This window comes from Perognathus longimembris, chromosome 21 (assembly GCF_023159225.1).
Source record: "Perognathus longimembris pacificus isolate PPM17 chromosome 21, ASM2315922v1, whole genome shotgun sequence".
Taxonomy (NCBI): domain Eukaryota; kingdom Metazoa; phylum Chordata; class Mammalia; order Rodentia; family Heteromyidae; genus Perognathus; species Perognathus longimembris.
This window is the reverse complement of record NC_063181.1, coordinates 44,930,945-44,945,233: the sequence shown is the minus strand read 5'-3', so window position 1 is coordinate 44,945,233 and position 14,289 is coordinate 44,930,945. Positions and strand designations below refer to the sequence as shown.

At 36.4% G+C, this 14,289-nt stretch overlaps 1 protein-coding gene across 3 annotated transcripts in view; it reads left to right on the top strand.

Annotated features, from left to right (window-relative positions):
- The window catches only part of Mtmr7 (myotubularin related protein 7), a 75,853-nt gene that overhangs the window by 27,851 nt on the left and 33,713 nt on the right, over positions 1–14,289 (top strand). For all 3 annotated transcript variants that reach the window (XM_048330801.1, XM_048330799.1, XM_048330800.1), the window contains one exon: positions 6,267–6,424. In XM_048330801.1, the coding sequence (XP_048186758.1) occupies positions 6,267–6,424 (158 nt within the window). The remainder of the gene's footprint in view (positions 1–6,266; positions 6,425–14,289) is intronic.

The window sequence follows — 14,289 nt, the reverse complement described above, 5'->3', positions numbered from 1 at the left end:
TTCTTAAAGGCAGTTAGTTGAGACAGTTTTTCTTCCCCTCTAAGTGTGTTGAAAAGAACTGCAGAGTAAGCCAGAAAAGCAGTTGAATTTTTTTGAAGGGTGTACTATAATTGGAACAGAGTTCTGGGAAGATGTACATTAGGTTGGATGCAGCAGAGAATGAGAGGAGAGTTGTGTGCCAGCAGTTTCTGTGTCACTGATTAATGAGTGTGCTGTAATAAATGTGCTCTGACTGGATTAATGGGATTTAGGAAAAGCCCAAGAACTGGGGAAGGGCTGAGCAGCTGGTAGAGCAGATCACAGGGGTACTGAGGCCCAGAGGCAGTAATTGCTGGGTCTCTCGCGTGAGGATCTGAAATCACTGTGTTTTTTCTACTTTTAAAAATGTATGATTTGTCTTAAAAGGAAATGTTTTAGGAGCTAGGTAGATGTAGCCAGAGACCTGAGTTTCCTTTTTTTTTACAGAATCAGAACCATCACCCGAGAGGATTTAAAAAACAGTCCCTAGCATTTTGAAATACTGGCATTATAAATGCCAGTTTATGTAACACAGTACTTAATGTGGGCCGATGAAATGGAAGCCAAGCAGTCTCATGGTTTAGTGTTAAGGGCAGTGGTAAAGTTGGGGCATGTAACAGAAAAGGTTCTTATTCTGGGCCCTGACGGGAAAAGATAGAGGCTGTGAGATATGAATCTAGCTTTCAGTTGGGTAAAGGAGGGGATTTGTGAAAACTGTCTGTTTTTAGTTTGCAAAATATGCCTTTCCCGTGTGTGTGTGTGTGTGTGTGTGTGTGTGTGTGTAGGTTTTCTGGAATGGGGCACATTAAATACATAAAAATTTGGAGATTTTTTTTTTATTGGTTTGCCATTTGTTTAAATGAATGAAGATGGCAAGCATTTGGTCATGGAGAGTAAAAAGATCCCAGTATAAAATAATGTGATCAAATTCAGCATCTTCTTTAATTCTCAGTAAAGAAATAATGTAAATTAAAATATAGTTTGTGCATAGATGAGAAAATAAGCTAACTCAATAGATCAATATAAGAATATTTAATAAGGATATAAATTTTTCTGATTAAAAGACTGCTGTTTCTCAGAGGGCTTCTGCTTTTCCCATGGCCTCTTTGTACTCCTCTCTCTAATTTGCCTCCTGCTGTTTATTTTGGTATCAGCTATGTTTGTGGGCTTTTCAACATCTAACTAATTTCTTTGTTTATTTCCTCATTTTTTTGCTAAATTACAGTTTTGGGTTTTTTTTAGTTCATCTCAGTTCTCAATTCTTCTGTAATTTTTAAAATTCACCATGGTGGGGCATAAACCCCAAGCCTTGTTTTTGCAAAGAACATATTGTACTGCTAAGATGCCTATTTCTTATGATTTAAAAAAAAATCTCACAATGAGATAGTCTCATTTGCTTAACCTTTGGCTTTTTGTTCTAAGTCATTGATTTTTAACAGTTTTTGCAGTGGTGGCAATTCCTCTTTTATTAATGATACTAATCTGAATCTAATGATCCATTTCCCAAGGTATTTGTTTGGATAGTCCTGATATTTAATTCAAACTTGTTTGTTTAAAATAATAATGGTGAGACACCCTCACCTTGTGATTTCATAGATACAAATTCCAGTAATAGTTGAGTTATTTCCCCATCCCTTTCTAAATGGCCTTTCATCCACACCCGTTTTTAAGTTGCCTGAACTCAACAGACAGAAATTGGCTTTCAGTCATTCCCCTCCATCTCCGTGTTTTTCTGTTTGTGGTTGGTAATTTCCCTTCCTCTCACCTACTCCTCACATTCTGCTGATGCTGATTCATGCTCCTTTTCTTTCAATTTTTGTACTACTTTTGATTTTAAAATCAAATACCTGGGAAACAAGATCGGTTATTTTCCTTCCTTCCCTAAAGTTTTGTTGTACCCACAGTTCTCTTTCCTTTGGCAGGAGGAGGAAGGAATAAAAATTGTGTACTCATAAAGGTCCATTTCAGGCTTGGTGGTTCCAGCTCGAGTATTTATATTTGAAATTGTCTCTGGGAAGCAGGAAGTAAGGTTATTTGAGAGTGATGGAGTTGGTGAGAACCATGGAGATTGAATTGCATTATAGTGACACACACTTCCTTAAATTAAGGAGACAACCATGAAATCTGTTTCAAAAGCATGAGTTTCTATGTGTAGCAAAGCATTAATTTCTGTGCTCTGGTTGAACCCACACTTTTGACTGAACTATGAATTAGGCTTGTTTAAAAATAAATTTTCATTCTTCAATTCATGTATATTATGTTAGTATATCATATGGTATTTGTAAATTGTCATTTTGTTTTCTTAATTGATAGAAAGACAGTCAAGTGTGCCTTTGTTGAGCTAATTATGTAACTATGTAGAATACATATGAAGAAGAAAATACTAAGATGATTTCCATGTAAAATTTTCTGAAATTGTTTTGAATTTTAGAAAATTATCAGCACATTGTCAATTTACTCCCAAAGTTCAGTGGCATGTTGGGTATTTGCTTTTTATAGGAAGAGGTCCCATGCCCTCTTAGTTAGGGTCCCTGAGACTGAGCCCCAAAGAGCTTGTCATACTAAAACCTGCTGATCATCAGCACAAAAAATGTTTTATTGGATGCGACAGCTCAGACCCTGTGATGTGAGAAGCCATTGGACCATTCAGTATGTCTGTCTGCTGAAGGATTTGACCTTTTTAGAGCAGGCATATTTTTTTTTCTAAATTCAGATTCTGTAAAGATGAAAGATTTCTCTAAAAAGCTTCTGCACAGCAAAAGAAGAAGTTAACAAACTGAAAGACAGCCTATGTATTGGGAGAAAACATTTGGAAGACATATATCATGTGAGGGGTTAACTATATGACATGCATTGTAAAGAATGAAACTCTGTAAGGGGAAAACACATGGTTTAATGAAGAATTGGGCAAAGGTCCTATGTAGATACTTCTCATTAAAAGTGACATGTGAATGGCTAACAGAGGCATAAAAAATGCTTCACATCACTATTCATTAAAGAGTTGCAAATTAAAGCACATTAAGATATCTCCTTGCACATGTTAAATTGGTTGATACAGAAAAATGAATTGTTTTTCATTCTAGAAATAATGTTGAGGAAAGAGAACCTTGTATGCGGTAGGTAAGAATATAAATTAATACAAGCATTATGAAAACAGTAGTTGCTCAAAAACTGAAAATGGAACTGCCACTTTAAAATATTTACTACAGGATTTGAAATGAATATGCTAAATTCTATGTTATACGAATTAGGAGTGAGGTTGTAGTCCAGTTATCAACCTGTGTGTCAATCGACTGATGAATGGAGATATAAAATGTGGTGTGTGTATACACATATATGTGTGTACATGTATATATAAATACACACATAATGGAATAATACTCAATCTTTCAAGAGGCATAAATTCTTCATTTGCAATAATATGGGTAGAAGTAGGTCCTATCATGCTAAGTAAAATAAACCAAACACAGAAAGAAAGACACGGCATGTTCCCATTTATGTTTAGAATATAAAACAATTGAATTCATAGAAGCAGAGGAAAGTACAGTATTATCAGAGTGTGGGGAATAGGGAGCTGATCACCAAAAGGGTACAAAGGCCTCAGATAGTAAGTAAAAGCCTGATTAAGTCTTATTTTTAGATCTAGTGTACAGCATGGTGAAGAAAGCTAATAATTGAGGACTGTACATTTTAGTACTGCTAAAAGTAAATTTCAGTGTTGTAGTCACAAAAGTATTAATTATTTGAGATGATGAATATATTAATTGATTTAATCATCTCACATTTTAAAATCTTAGTATCATATGTCTCATGAATATTCACAACTATAAATTTCCAATATATAACTGCCTTTAAGACGCTACAAACAACAATGAGAAAACCTTCAAGGATTTCTGTAGCCCTAGATTTTGTTTTTATCTGCTGACTGCTATACATTATGCTATGTATGTAATGGAAATTAGGAGTGAGAGGTACAGAAAATTATGAAATGGGAAATATTCAGTGAAATTTATATCTGTGATAAAGATACTGGAATTTCTCACAGTACACAGTGTTCTGGCTTCTTTTAGGCTGACCTTGGGTTAACACAGCTGAGATTCGGTTAACAAGAGTGGACACCTTCCTGCCCTGATGTAGAATTGTACTGAAATTGGATTTGAGGATCAGCTAGTTACCCTTATCCTAAAAAATAAATGAAAGAAAAAAAAGAGTAATTTCAGTGTCAACCTGTTCTAATGTCTCTCAGCCCAAGAGTGAGCTTCATGTCTTTTTTGAATGTTCCTTGTTTTAGATTATGTATAGTTTCACTGTCTCTTCTCAATAGAAACAAGCATCAGCTTCTACATGGAGAACTGCCAGTAGTCATGGAATGTTTTTCTTCTTCCACCTTTAAACCTATTTGTAAATATTTAATAAAGAAAAGTTAACTTCCACTATTATCCCATATTTATAAGCTCTGCTTTCACTGAGGGATCAGAAGCTCTCTCAAGAGATTCTTCTGGCATCTTAAACAAATTGCATTTGTGGTTAACATTATGGTAGCAGAAGCCTGAGTCATGAAATTGGTACTCAGAGATGGAAAAGATGTGTCAGTGGTGAACTAGCTGTTCCCAGAACATGATCTCGTGTGTGTGCGTGCGTGTGTGTGCGTGTGTGTGTGTGTGTGTTGTCCTTCAATTAGCTAAGATGATAGCTAAGTATCATCTTGCTGAAAATGTTGGTTTTGTTATTTGTGTGTTCTTGCACCTGTATGGAAGCATTTTGTTGTTTGATCAAGTAGTGTTCTCAGTTTTAAAGTTAAGAAAGGTATAATTTAGCTATGTCAAGTGAAAAAAAAATGGTACTTAAAATGATTTTATCTATTTTCAGAACATGACCCTTATCTTTCTTCTTTCATGTGGGTGAATCATCTCTATAGCAATCAAACAAGTTTGAAATAAGCTGAGATCCTTCATGGAGCCTCCAAACACATGTCAAGAAACATTAACTTTTTGGTGCTGGGTGCAATCACCAGTTGAGTAAATGAGAGAACCTAGGAAAACTGTGAGGGGATAGTGGTGGGAAAGAAACAGGAAAAATCAGAGGATGGAGTGAGGAAAGTAAAGGGGGAAGAAGGAAGGAGCTGCCGTGTGTGTGTGTGTGTGTGTGTGTGTGTGTGTGTGTGTGTGTGTGATACACAGTTATGGAGATACAGTAACTTGGTAGTGAAGGCCACATGAACCTCTTTAGCACTTGAAATGTGACCACATCTGAATGAGAGGTATCAGTTAGTGTAAAACACACACAGAATTTCAAAAGTGGCACAAATAAAAAACCAAGATGTGAGGAATGTTAACACGTTTCATACTCTGTACATGTTGAAATGATAATATTTTGGACATATTGGATTAAGTGGAAAGCATTTCTAAATTTCATTCTTCCATTTTATTTTTCTGTGTAGCTACAAGGACGTTGTAAATGGTGTATGTGGCTTGCATGATATTGTTGGGTTTGGACATATTATATTGTTAGTTTAGATACTCCCCTTACATGACAAAATCAGAGTATTAACAAAAACCCAAATTTTAGATTTTATTGGGAAGAAGGAAATGTTGAGGCTATTGGCCTCACAAGAGTAGACTATGCATAAAGTCAGAAACACTGACAAAACTGAAAGATTTTCCCTGTGCATTCTTCAACTTGCACTCCATGAGAAGGCAGCTGTGTGTTAGGAAATTTTTTTTATGAATACTAAAAATGTCTTATGACCAGCCCAATTATAATATACATGAAGTTGTTAAAGTTCAAATACTTTTTAATGCAAATACACCATATGAGCTATAGCTTTTGGAACTGTTTTGTTATTACATCACTCAAAATGTGGAAGTAGCCTGGGACTCTGTCCACCCTTGTGAGGCCTCTCCAAACCTGAACTTGATATGTACACCTAAAAAAGAATTCCTGATGTGTAATGAAGGTATGCATTCTTAATTATTTTTACATTCCATATTCGTTTTTAAGGTAATTTTTTTTTTAAAAAAGGAACCGGAGAAGGCACTATTTGCTACAAGAAAGAAGTTGTTGCACAGTCAAGTCCACATACCGAAGGCCTTTCTCATGAAGGCCGGGTGACCTTGTCCACAGAGGCAGGGTGCTCTTGGGCCTGGGCCAGGGGTGGGAGGTTAACTCCAGCTGGAACAGAATGTTTTGGGGGATATTTGGTTCTGGCTTTGACTTAGCTTGATTTGGCTTTCTTCTTTTTCTTGCAGTGAAATATGAGGAGTTGTACTGCTTTTCATTCAACCCCAAGCTGGATAAAGAAGAAAGAGAGCAAGGCTGGATGCTAATTGATCTTGGTGAAGAATACAAGCGAATGGGCCTCCCCAATAATTATTGGCAGCTCAGCGATGTGAACAGAGACTATAGAGTGAGTGGAAACATTTACTGAAATCCAAATACCTAGTCCATGTAAAATCCTGATTTCAGATAGCTTAGCATGCCTTTAATCTCCTTGAGATTTTATAGTTCCTTTGAGATAGATGTGAGTGTTTCTTGATCTCCCTTGGTATTTCTGGCTTATTTCCTTTCTGTACCTAGAGTCAGAGAGTCTGAGCAAGAGGATCACCCTTCCCCCATGCATACTCCTTCTATAAGGGCTGAGAATCAGTGCAGATCTCATGGACAGGTGCTGGGAGTTGTCTAGGATCTCAGTCTTCCATTATGTCTTTTTAAAAATTTTTAATTTTATTGTCAAGGTGATATACAGAGGGGTTACGGTTACATATGTAAGGTAGTAAGTACCCTTATCAAACTTGTTACCTCCTCCCTCCTTTTTCTCCCACCTTCCCTCCTCCCCAATTCCCCCACCAAGTTGTACAGTTAGTTTACAACATAGTGTCTTGTTAAGTATCACTGTTGCACTGGTTCACCCTTTGTCCTTTTCTCACCATTTTGATGTTCCCCTTCCCATGCCATGTCTTTTTATAGCACAGGAGTGATGAGAAGGGAAGTCAGAGAGACTGGTGGCAGTTTGGCACTAGGTCCTTGATGTGCTCACTGGACTCTTGATTGGTGCACAAGGAGGGATCTGGAGAAAAGTGTCTGCACTTGCAGAAAGCACTGTGCAAGCGAGAGAACAGGAGTGACAAACAAACCCCATGTTCTCCCCAGGGGTAGTCACATATCGGAGTTGGTTTCCTTACTAATTCTGAAATATTTTAAGTAATAAAAGTAGTAAAAGAACCTTGTAGAGAAAGAACCTTTGTAAGAGAGAAGGAAAGAAACAGAAAGGAAATCCACCACCCCATTGCCATAACACTGTTGTTTTTATGGTTGTTTAAGGTTTTAGCAAAGACTTACTTTAGTCTTTGATAAGTCTAAGATAAAGTAAAAAGATGAAAAAAGGGAAAAACATTTCTTGTTCCCCATGAAGGAAATGGGAGTAAAGACTCAAAAGTGGCAGTTTTTATTTGTGGTCTTTGTACTGTATTAACTTGAATGATGATAATGATGATGGTAATGGTAACGACATTCTTACTCCGTCTACTCCTTTTCTTCCTCTTCTCTGTCCTCTCTTCTCTTCTCCTCTTCCTCCTCCTCCTTCGTCTTCGTCTTCCTTCTATATATTTTGTTGTGGTTCTGGGAATAGAACTCAAGGAACGTCTTGTGCATTCTAGACAAGCACTTAAAGGTGCACCTCTCCTCCATGCCCAGCCCACTATTCTTTAATAAAAATGTCCTTTCTTTGATCTCAATTGTCTATTTTATTTATTTATTTATTTATTTTTTGCCAGTCCTGGGCCTTGAACTCAGGGCCTAAGCACTGTCCCTGGCTTCCTTTTGCTCGAGGCTAGCACTCTGCCACTTGAGCCACAGCGCCACTTCTGGCCATTTTGTATATATGTGGTGCTGAGGAATCGAACCTAGGGCTTAATGTATAGGAGACAAGCACTCTTGCCACTAGGCCATATTCCCAGCCCCTCAATTGTCTATTTTGGTAACTTTTCTTTTCAAGGTAATACTCTTGTGTAATGGCCATTCACAGTGGCTCTTCTTTGAATTGCCTATTTCTATTCTTGGCCTTTTTTTCTAAAGCTTATTTGTCTTTTCTATATTGTACAATGGTAGAACTTCTTTATATAGTCTAGATAAAACCTCTTATCATATATATAGCCGTTGAAATGTGTGGATTATCAATGCTTTTAAAAAGTCATGTCTATGTTTTACCATATTGTGAAAAAGGAAATTACTGTTTGCTAACCTTTGTTGAAATTCAACATTGTATGAATTCTGTAATTACATTTTTGTTAATTATGTTATTACAGTTTTGTCATAAATCTTAATATCCTGTAGACCAAGTCTTTCCATACCATTCTTCAGTATGTCCTAAATTTATAAACTACTTGGGGTAAATGGATACTTATGATACTAATTCTTTGTAATTATGCTTCACTTTAATCACTGTAGCCTTAATCCTTGTAAACTATCTAGCTAGTTGAATGGCAATTCCTTTGTAGAACTTCTTAAAGGTAATACCAATATAATTTTAAAGAAGATTATATATATGTGTGTGTATTTACATACACATATATTATTCTGTACTGGCTACATCACTGTAGCTTTTGGCCATAGACATAAATATTAAAGAATGAATAATTAAATGAGAAAATAAGTACCTAGATAATATAATTGGACTTGTTTATTCTCATGTTAAAGCCAACCTTTGCACTGAACTTTTAGCCTTGAAACAAAAGGCAAGGAAATTGAAGTTTAGTAAGGAAAACTAAGTCTTTTTAAGAAAAAAATATGATACATACTTAGGCAAGGAAGAAAATGAAGCTGAGCTACGTGTAGTGGAATAATGTGTTTTGGAAGTGTAGGTTCTTTTCATTTTTACAACATTTTCCTCTACAATTGGTATTACAGACAAGACTCAGCAATGTCACTAAGTTGTAGACTGCAGAACATGTGTTATTATTTCTTTTCAGAAGTGACAGAGAGCAAAACAAAGCTGTTTAACAAGCTGTTAGGAGAAAAAACCTAGGGGATTTTCTGATTTTGTAAATGTTGAAATAGGGGGAAAGATGATGTGTACTTATCCCTTAACAGTCTAGAAATAGAAGAAAAACTATATTCTTTCAAAAAATGTCCTAACTAGAAGTCCACTGAAAGAGTTCCATCCTAGTCCATTCTGGGATTTTAATTTCATGGTTAAGAAAATGTGTACTTTCCCCTCCTTTGCTTTATAAGTTATTTTGTGCCTTTTGCAAATCGTTTGAGTTAGGTGGGGCGAATGACATCATGTAATGGAGAAAAAATAATTGCCTGTGGTAGGAGTTACATCAGACATCATGTATAAAAACTTCAATTTCAAAACCAGTCCTACTATTTTCTATTTTGGTGGTCTTGGGCAGGCTTTATTATTATGACTGTCATCTCTGTCATCATTACAACCTCCTTTATGATACTTGCTTATGGTAATATAATTCTCTCTTATTTTATATCTAATCTTGACATTATCTTTATTTAAGTAAAACAGTTTTTATCTATTGCTAGGTTTTTTAATTGAACTCTCTTGGAGTAAATTTTAACCTACATTATTCATTTTATTAAAGCTTATTTAACTTCAGTTTTTTATTGTTACATTATATATGGCATATGTTTATAATAACATATATGTGTTATATATAACATTTTATTATATATTATGTATTAATCGAATGCTAATATATACATGTTATTTACAAATTATGAATTATTTATCAATAAATTATTTTATGAGGTTCATATCCTCTTATTCCTCATTCATCATAAATTCCTTAATATGAATTTTAGGTCCAAAATGTTCAAGAAGAAAAATTTGATGTAGTTCCTGGAGGTAAATTCATACTCCACAGTGCCTGATTTAGTGTTCAATAAGTAGAGGTCTGATCAAGATCTCTTGGGTGGCAGTAATTTCTCTTGGATGAATAATACTGTACAATGGTAAATACATTTACTGGCAGGTTATAGCCACATCAAAAAAGACTCACTCTTCTGGGATTGTAAAGTATTTAAGGCCACAGCTCTGTTACTCTGTTCTTCCTCAGTGCCTAATACTAGTGCCTGGCATATACTAAGTACACAGAAAAAAAATTACTGAATGAGTGAAAGAATTACCAGAATGATTCTTTTGGGCAAGACCATATTGAGACATAGGGACACTCCAGGAAGGCTCATTTATACAGTAGAAGACAAATTTGATTTCTTTATTCATAAAAGCAAAAATGATTAGCTTACTAATTTACTTCCTCTAATAGGAGGTAGAAAAAAATTCAAAGAAAAAAAACACCTCACAATAAGAATGTTTTTTCATTATTGTGAACTTTTCTTTTTTCTTTTTTTTTTTTTTTTTTTTTTTTGCCAGTCCTGGGCCTTGGACTCAGGGCCTGAGCACTGTCCCTGGCTTCTTTTGCTCAAGGCTAGCACTCTGCCGCTTGAGCCACAGCACCACTTCTGGCGGTTTTTCTGTATATGTGGTGCTGGGGAATCGAACCTAGGGCCTCGTGTATCCGAGGCAGGCACTCTTGCCACTAGGCCATATCCCCAGCCCTTTTGTGAACTTTTCTTATGCTCTCTGAATTTTCTTTTTTTGATTTTTCAAAACCAAACAAGATATATTGAGGAGTTTAAGAACTTAGTGTCATGAATAACACTAAGTTATTAGAATTTTGACTAGAGTTCTGTGAGCTTTTTACAAAAATGACTAAATACTAAGATTGTTTTTTTAATCCCAGTGAAAATAAAATTTGTCATCTTCATTTTAAGTGTATAGCATAATAATACTCGGTAGTCAATCATTGTGTAACTGTATTCATTAAAAAAAAGAAAAAGCTCCTTTGAGCCAGGCACTGGTGGCTCGCACCTTTAATCTTAGCTACTCAGGTGGCTGAGATCTGAGAATCAGTTCAGAGCCAGCCTGGGCAGGAAAGGCTGTGAGACTCTTATCTCCAGTTAAGCACCAGAAAACCTGAAGTGGAGCTGTGGCTCAAAGTAGCAGAGTGCTGGCCTACCTGAGCAAAAGAGCTCAGGGACAGTGCTCAGGCCCTGAGTTTAAGCCCCACAACCAACAACCAACAAATAAAAAATAAACATCCTCATTTCCTACTCATTTACAACACTTTTTGTTTACTTCTTAGTAAATGAACAATTTGGTTATTTTTCTCTCTTGGCTATTATGAGCAGTGCTGCTATGAACACGATTGTACAAATACTTGTTTGGGACTCTGATATCAATTTTGGTTATTTACCCAGAGACAGGATCATGTAATAATTCTAGTTTTAAATTTTTGAGGAAACATTTTCTGTAGTAGTTACACTATTTTACAGCCCGACTAACAGTGCTCAGGAGTTACACTTCCTCTGCCTTTTTGTCAGTACTTTTTGTTTTCTGTTTTACTTCTAATAGTGACATATCTAACCACTGTAAGGTAATTTCTTTCATAATTTTTATTTTAATTTCACTGATGACTAGTACTATTATTGAACATCTTTTCCTGTGACTATCTGTCTGAAGAATTGTCAGTTGAAATTCTTTTCCTCTTTTTATTTGATTTCATTGATACCGAGTTGTAGGAGTTCTTTATATATTCTGAATAATAACACCGTACAAAATACATGATTTGAAAAGATTTTCTCTCATTTTATAGGTTGTCTTTACATTCTTTTGATTGTGTCCTTTCACACATGGAAGTTTTTAAGTTTGATGTAGTCCTGATGTTCACGTTTTTCTTTTTATCACTTATGCTTCTGATATCATGAAAAAAATGCCAAATCAGATGTTGTAAAAGCCTTTTCTCTTATATATGTTTACAGGTTTACCATATGAGATCTGATATTAGGTCTTTAATTCATTTTAAGTAATTTTGTTGTATGATACATAAGGGTCAATTTTCATTTTTATTTTTTGCATGCGAATATCCAGTTTTTCTAGCATCATTTGTTACTAGGTAATGAAGGAAGAGAAAATCCTTTCTTAGAATTAGTCTTGGTACACTTGTTGAGGATCATTTGACCATATCAAGGGTGGTTAATTTCTAGTTTTTCTCTTCCCTTCATCTGTGTCTTCATCCTAATATCACAGTCTTTGATTATAGTAATGTGTATGTGGCTTTGTGATATGTTCTGAAATCATGAAGTATGAATATTCTAATGCTATTCTTTATAAAAATTGTTTTGACTATATAGAGACCTTTGAGAATATGAATGAATTTTAGGATGAAGTTTTTCTATTTTTGCAAAAATTGCCTTTGAGATTTTAGTAGAAATTTTTGTGGGTCTGTAGGTAGCTTTGAGTAGAATGGGCATCTTAATGGCTCTGAGTTTTCTAATCTATTAACACAAGGTGTCTTTTCACTTGTTTGTGTTTCCTTCCGTTTCTTTCTATTTTGTAGTTTACAGCATGGGACTATGATTTAATTTTTTTTTTCTTGTTGGTTGTAGGGCTTGAACTCAGAGCCTGGGTGCTGTCCCTGAGCTCTTTCATCAAGGCTAGCATTCTACCACTTTGAGCTACAGCTCCACTTCTGGTTTTCTGCTTAATTGGAAATAAGAGTCTCATGGACTTTCCTGCCCAGGCTGGCTTTGTACTGTGATTCTTAGATCTCAGCCTCCTGAGAAGCTAGGATTACAGGTGTGACCCACCAGTACCTGGCATGAGGTTTTAATTTTCTTAGTTGAGATTGCTCTCTGCTTTGATGAAAATGGTATACATTTTATTTTTTAGACCTGTAAGATGTTGTAGCATGAAGCTTGAAATAAGCAAGTCTGAGTCTGATTCTCAAAGGTGTTTTAGCTACTTACAGCTTCCTCCACATGTATTCGTTAGAACGCTCTGTATTTAAAGCTTTGGCTTTAACTTACGGAATTGTTTCCCCACCCCTCACTCTAGGGGAAAGCAGAAATGCTTGTAGCTAGTGTAGCTAGCTTGTGGCTGGTATTCTTAGAGGGGAAGCTATGGAAGCTTGTATATTCCTGACCATTGCCGGCTGGGTTCAGATTGTTGAGCTTTTGCTGCTTGTACATGCTACGCCATAAAGGTCTACATTTGTATTTAATGGCAGTGGGTGCTCTCCTACCCCTAGAGGGCAAGAGTCTGTCTTTTCTGCTCCCCAGATGAGCAAAGAAGGCCTTACGTGGGCAGACAACACTGTGCTCCCTAGGTTGAGCTGAGAGTATCAACGAGAATGGGCTCTGGATATTCATCTTCTCTTGGTCTCATTCCAGCTTCGGTACACATGAGGCCAAGATCTGAGCTAAGCTGGATATTTTCTACCTTTTGGAGACCTTTAGAAGGTCTGGAGAAACTCCATAATCTCACTTACCTCTTGATTTCTCAGGAGCTGTTTGTAATAAATGTACTTGGAAATCTTGCCTATTACTTACTTCACTTACTCATAAAACTTTGTAATTACTGTATTTAGTGTTGTTACCAGGAGGAGAGCATGTAATCCCCAACTTACAGAAAGCCTTTTTTTTTTTTTGCCAGTCTTGGAGCTTGGACTCAGGGTCTGAGCACTGTCCCTGTCTTCTTTTTGCTCAAGGCTAGCACTCTACCACTTGAGCCACTTCTGACTTTTTCTGTTTATGTGGTGCTGAGGAATCGAACCCAGGGCTTTATGCATGCTAGTCAAGCACTCTACCACTAAGCCATATTTGCAGCCCCGAAAACCTTTAAGAATGGTTATTTGAAGAACATGTCAGTCTGGTACAATGATGCATGTCTGGCGATGTAAGTCTCTTGAGCCTCAGGCAAATGGGTAAGGTCTCAGATTGCTGACTTGAGTCAGGTTTGGATATCAGGCTGGCATGAGGAAGGAATAGGATTTTCCTCTAGAGCTCACATTAAACTCTTTGCTAAGATGTCTTTAGTGAAGTTCTGAGATGACATGTTGAGCCTGTGAACACCTTCTTTGTGGTGCTTTATCTCCTGCACCATGTTGCCCACAGTAGGGTGAATGGAACGTGAGGACAGGCGAGAGAGGGTGTTCCCACAAAGCAGTTGATAAGAGTTTAGGAGTCTCAGATTGATAGAAGGAGCAAATCAGGCAATATCCATGACAAAGCACTTCATAACCCGTCACAGCTGAAAGAAATGGCAGTAGTGGCAATACCTTTACTTGTTGGTATTGCTCAGCATGTATTTCACCTCCATATCAGTCAGTTCATCGTTCTGCAGTTTGCTAGTGGCAGTTTCTTGTGCTTCATTGAGAAATGGTTTATTTCCTGGAAGTCAGGCACCTTTCTAGGCATATC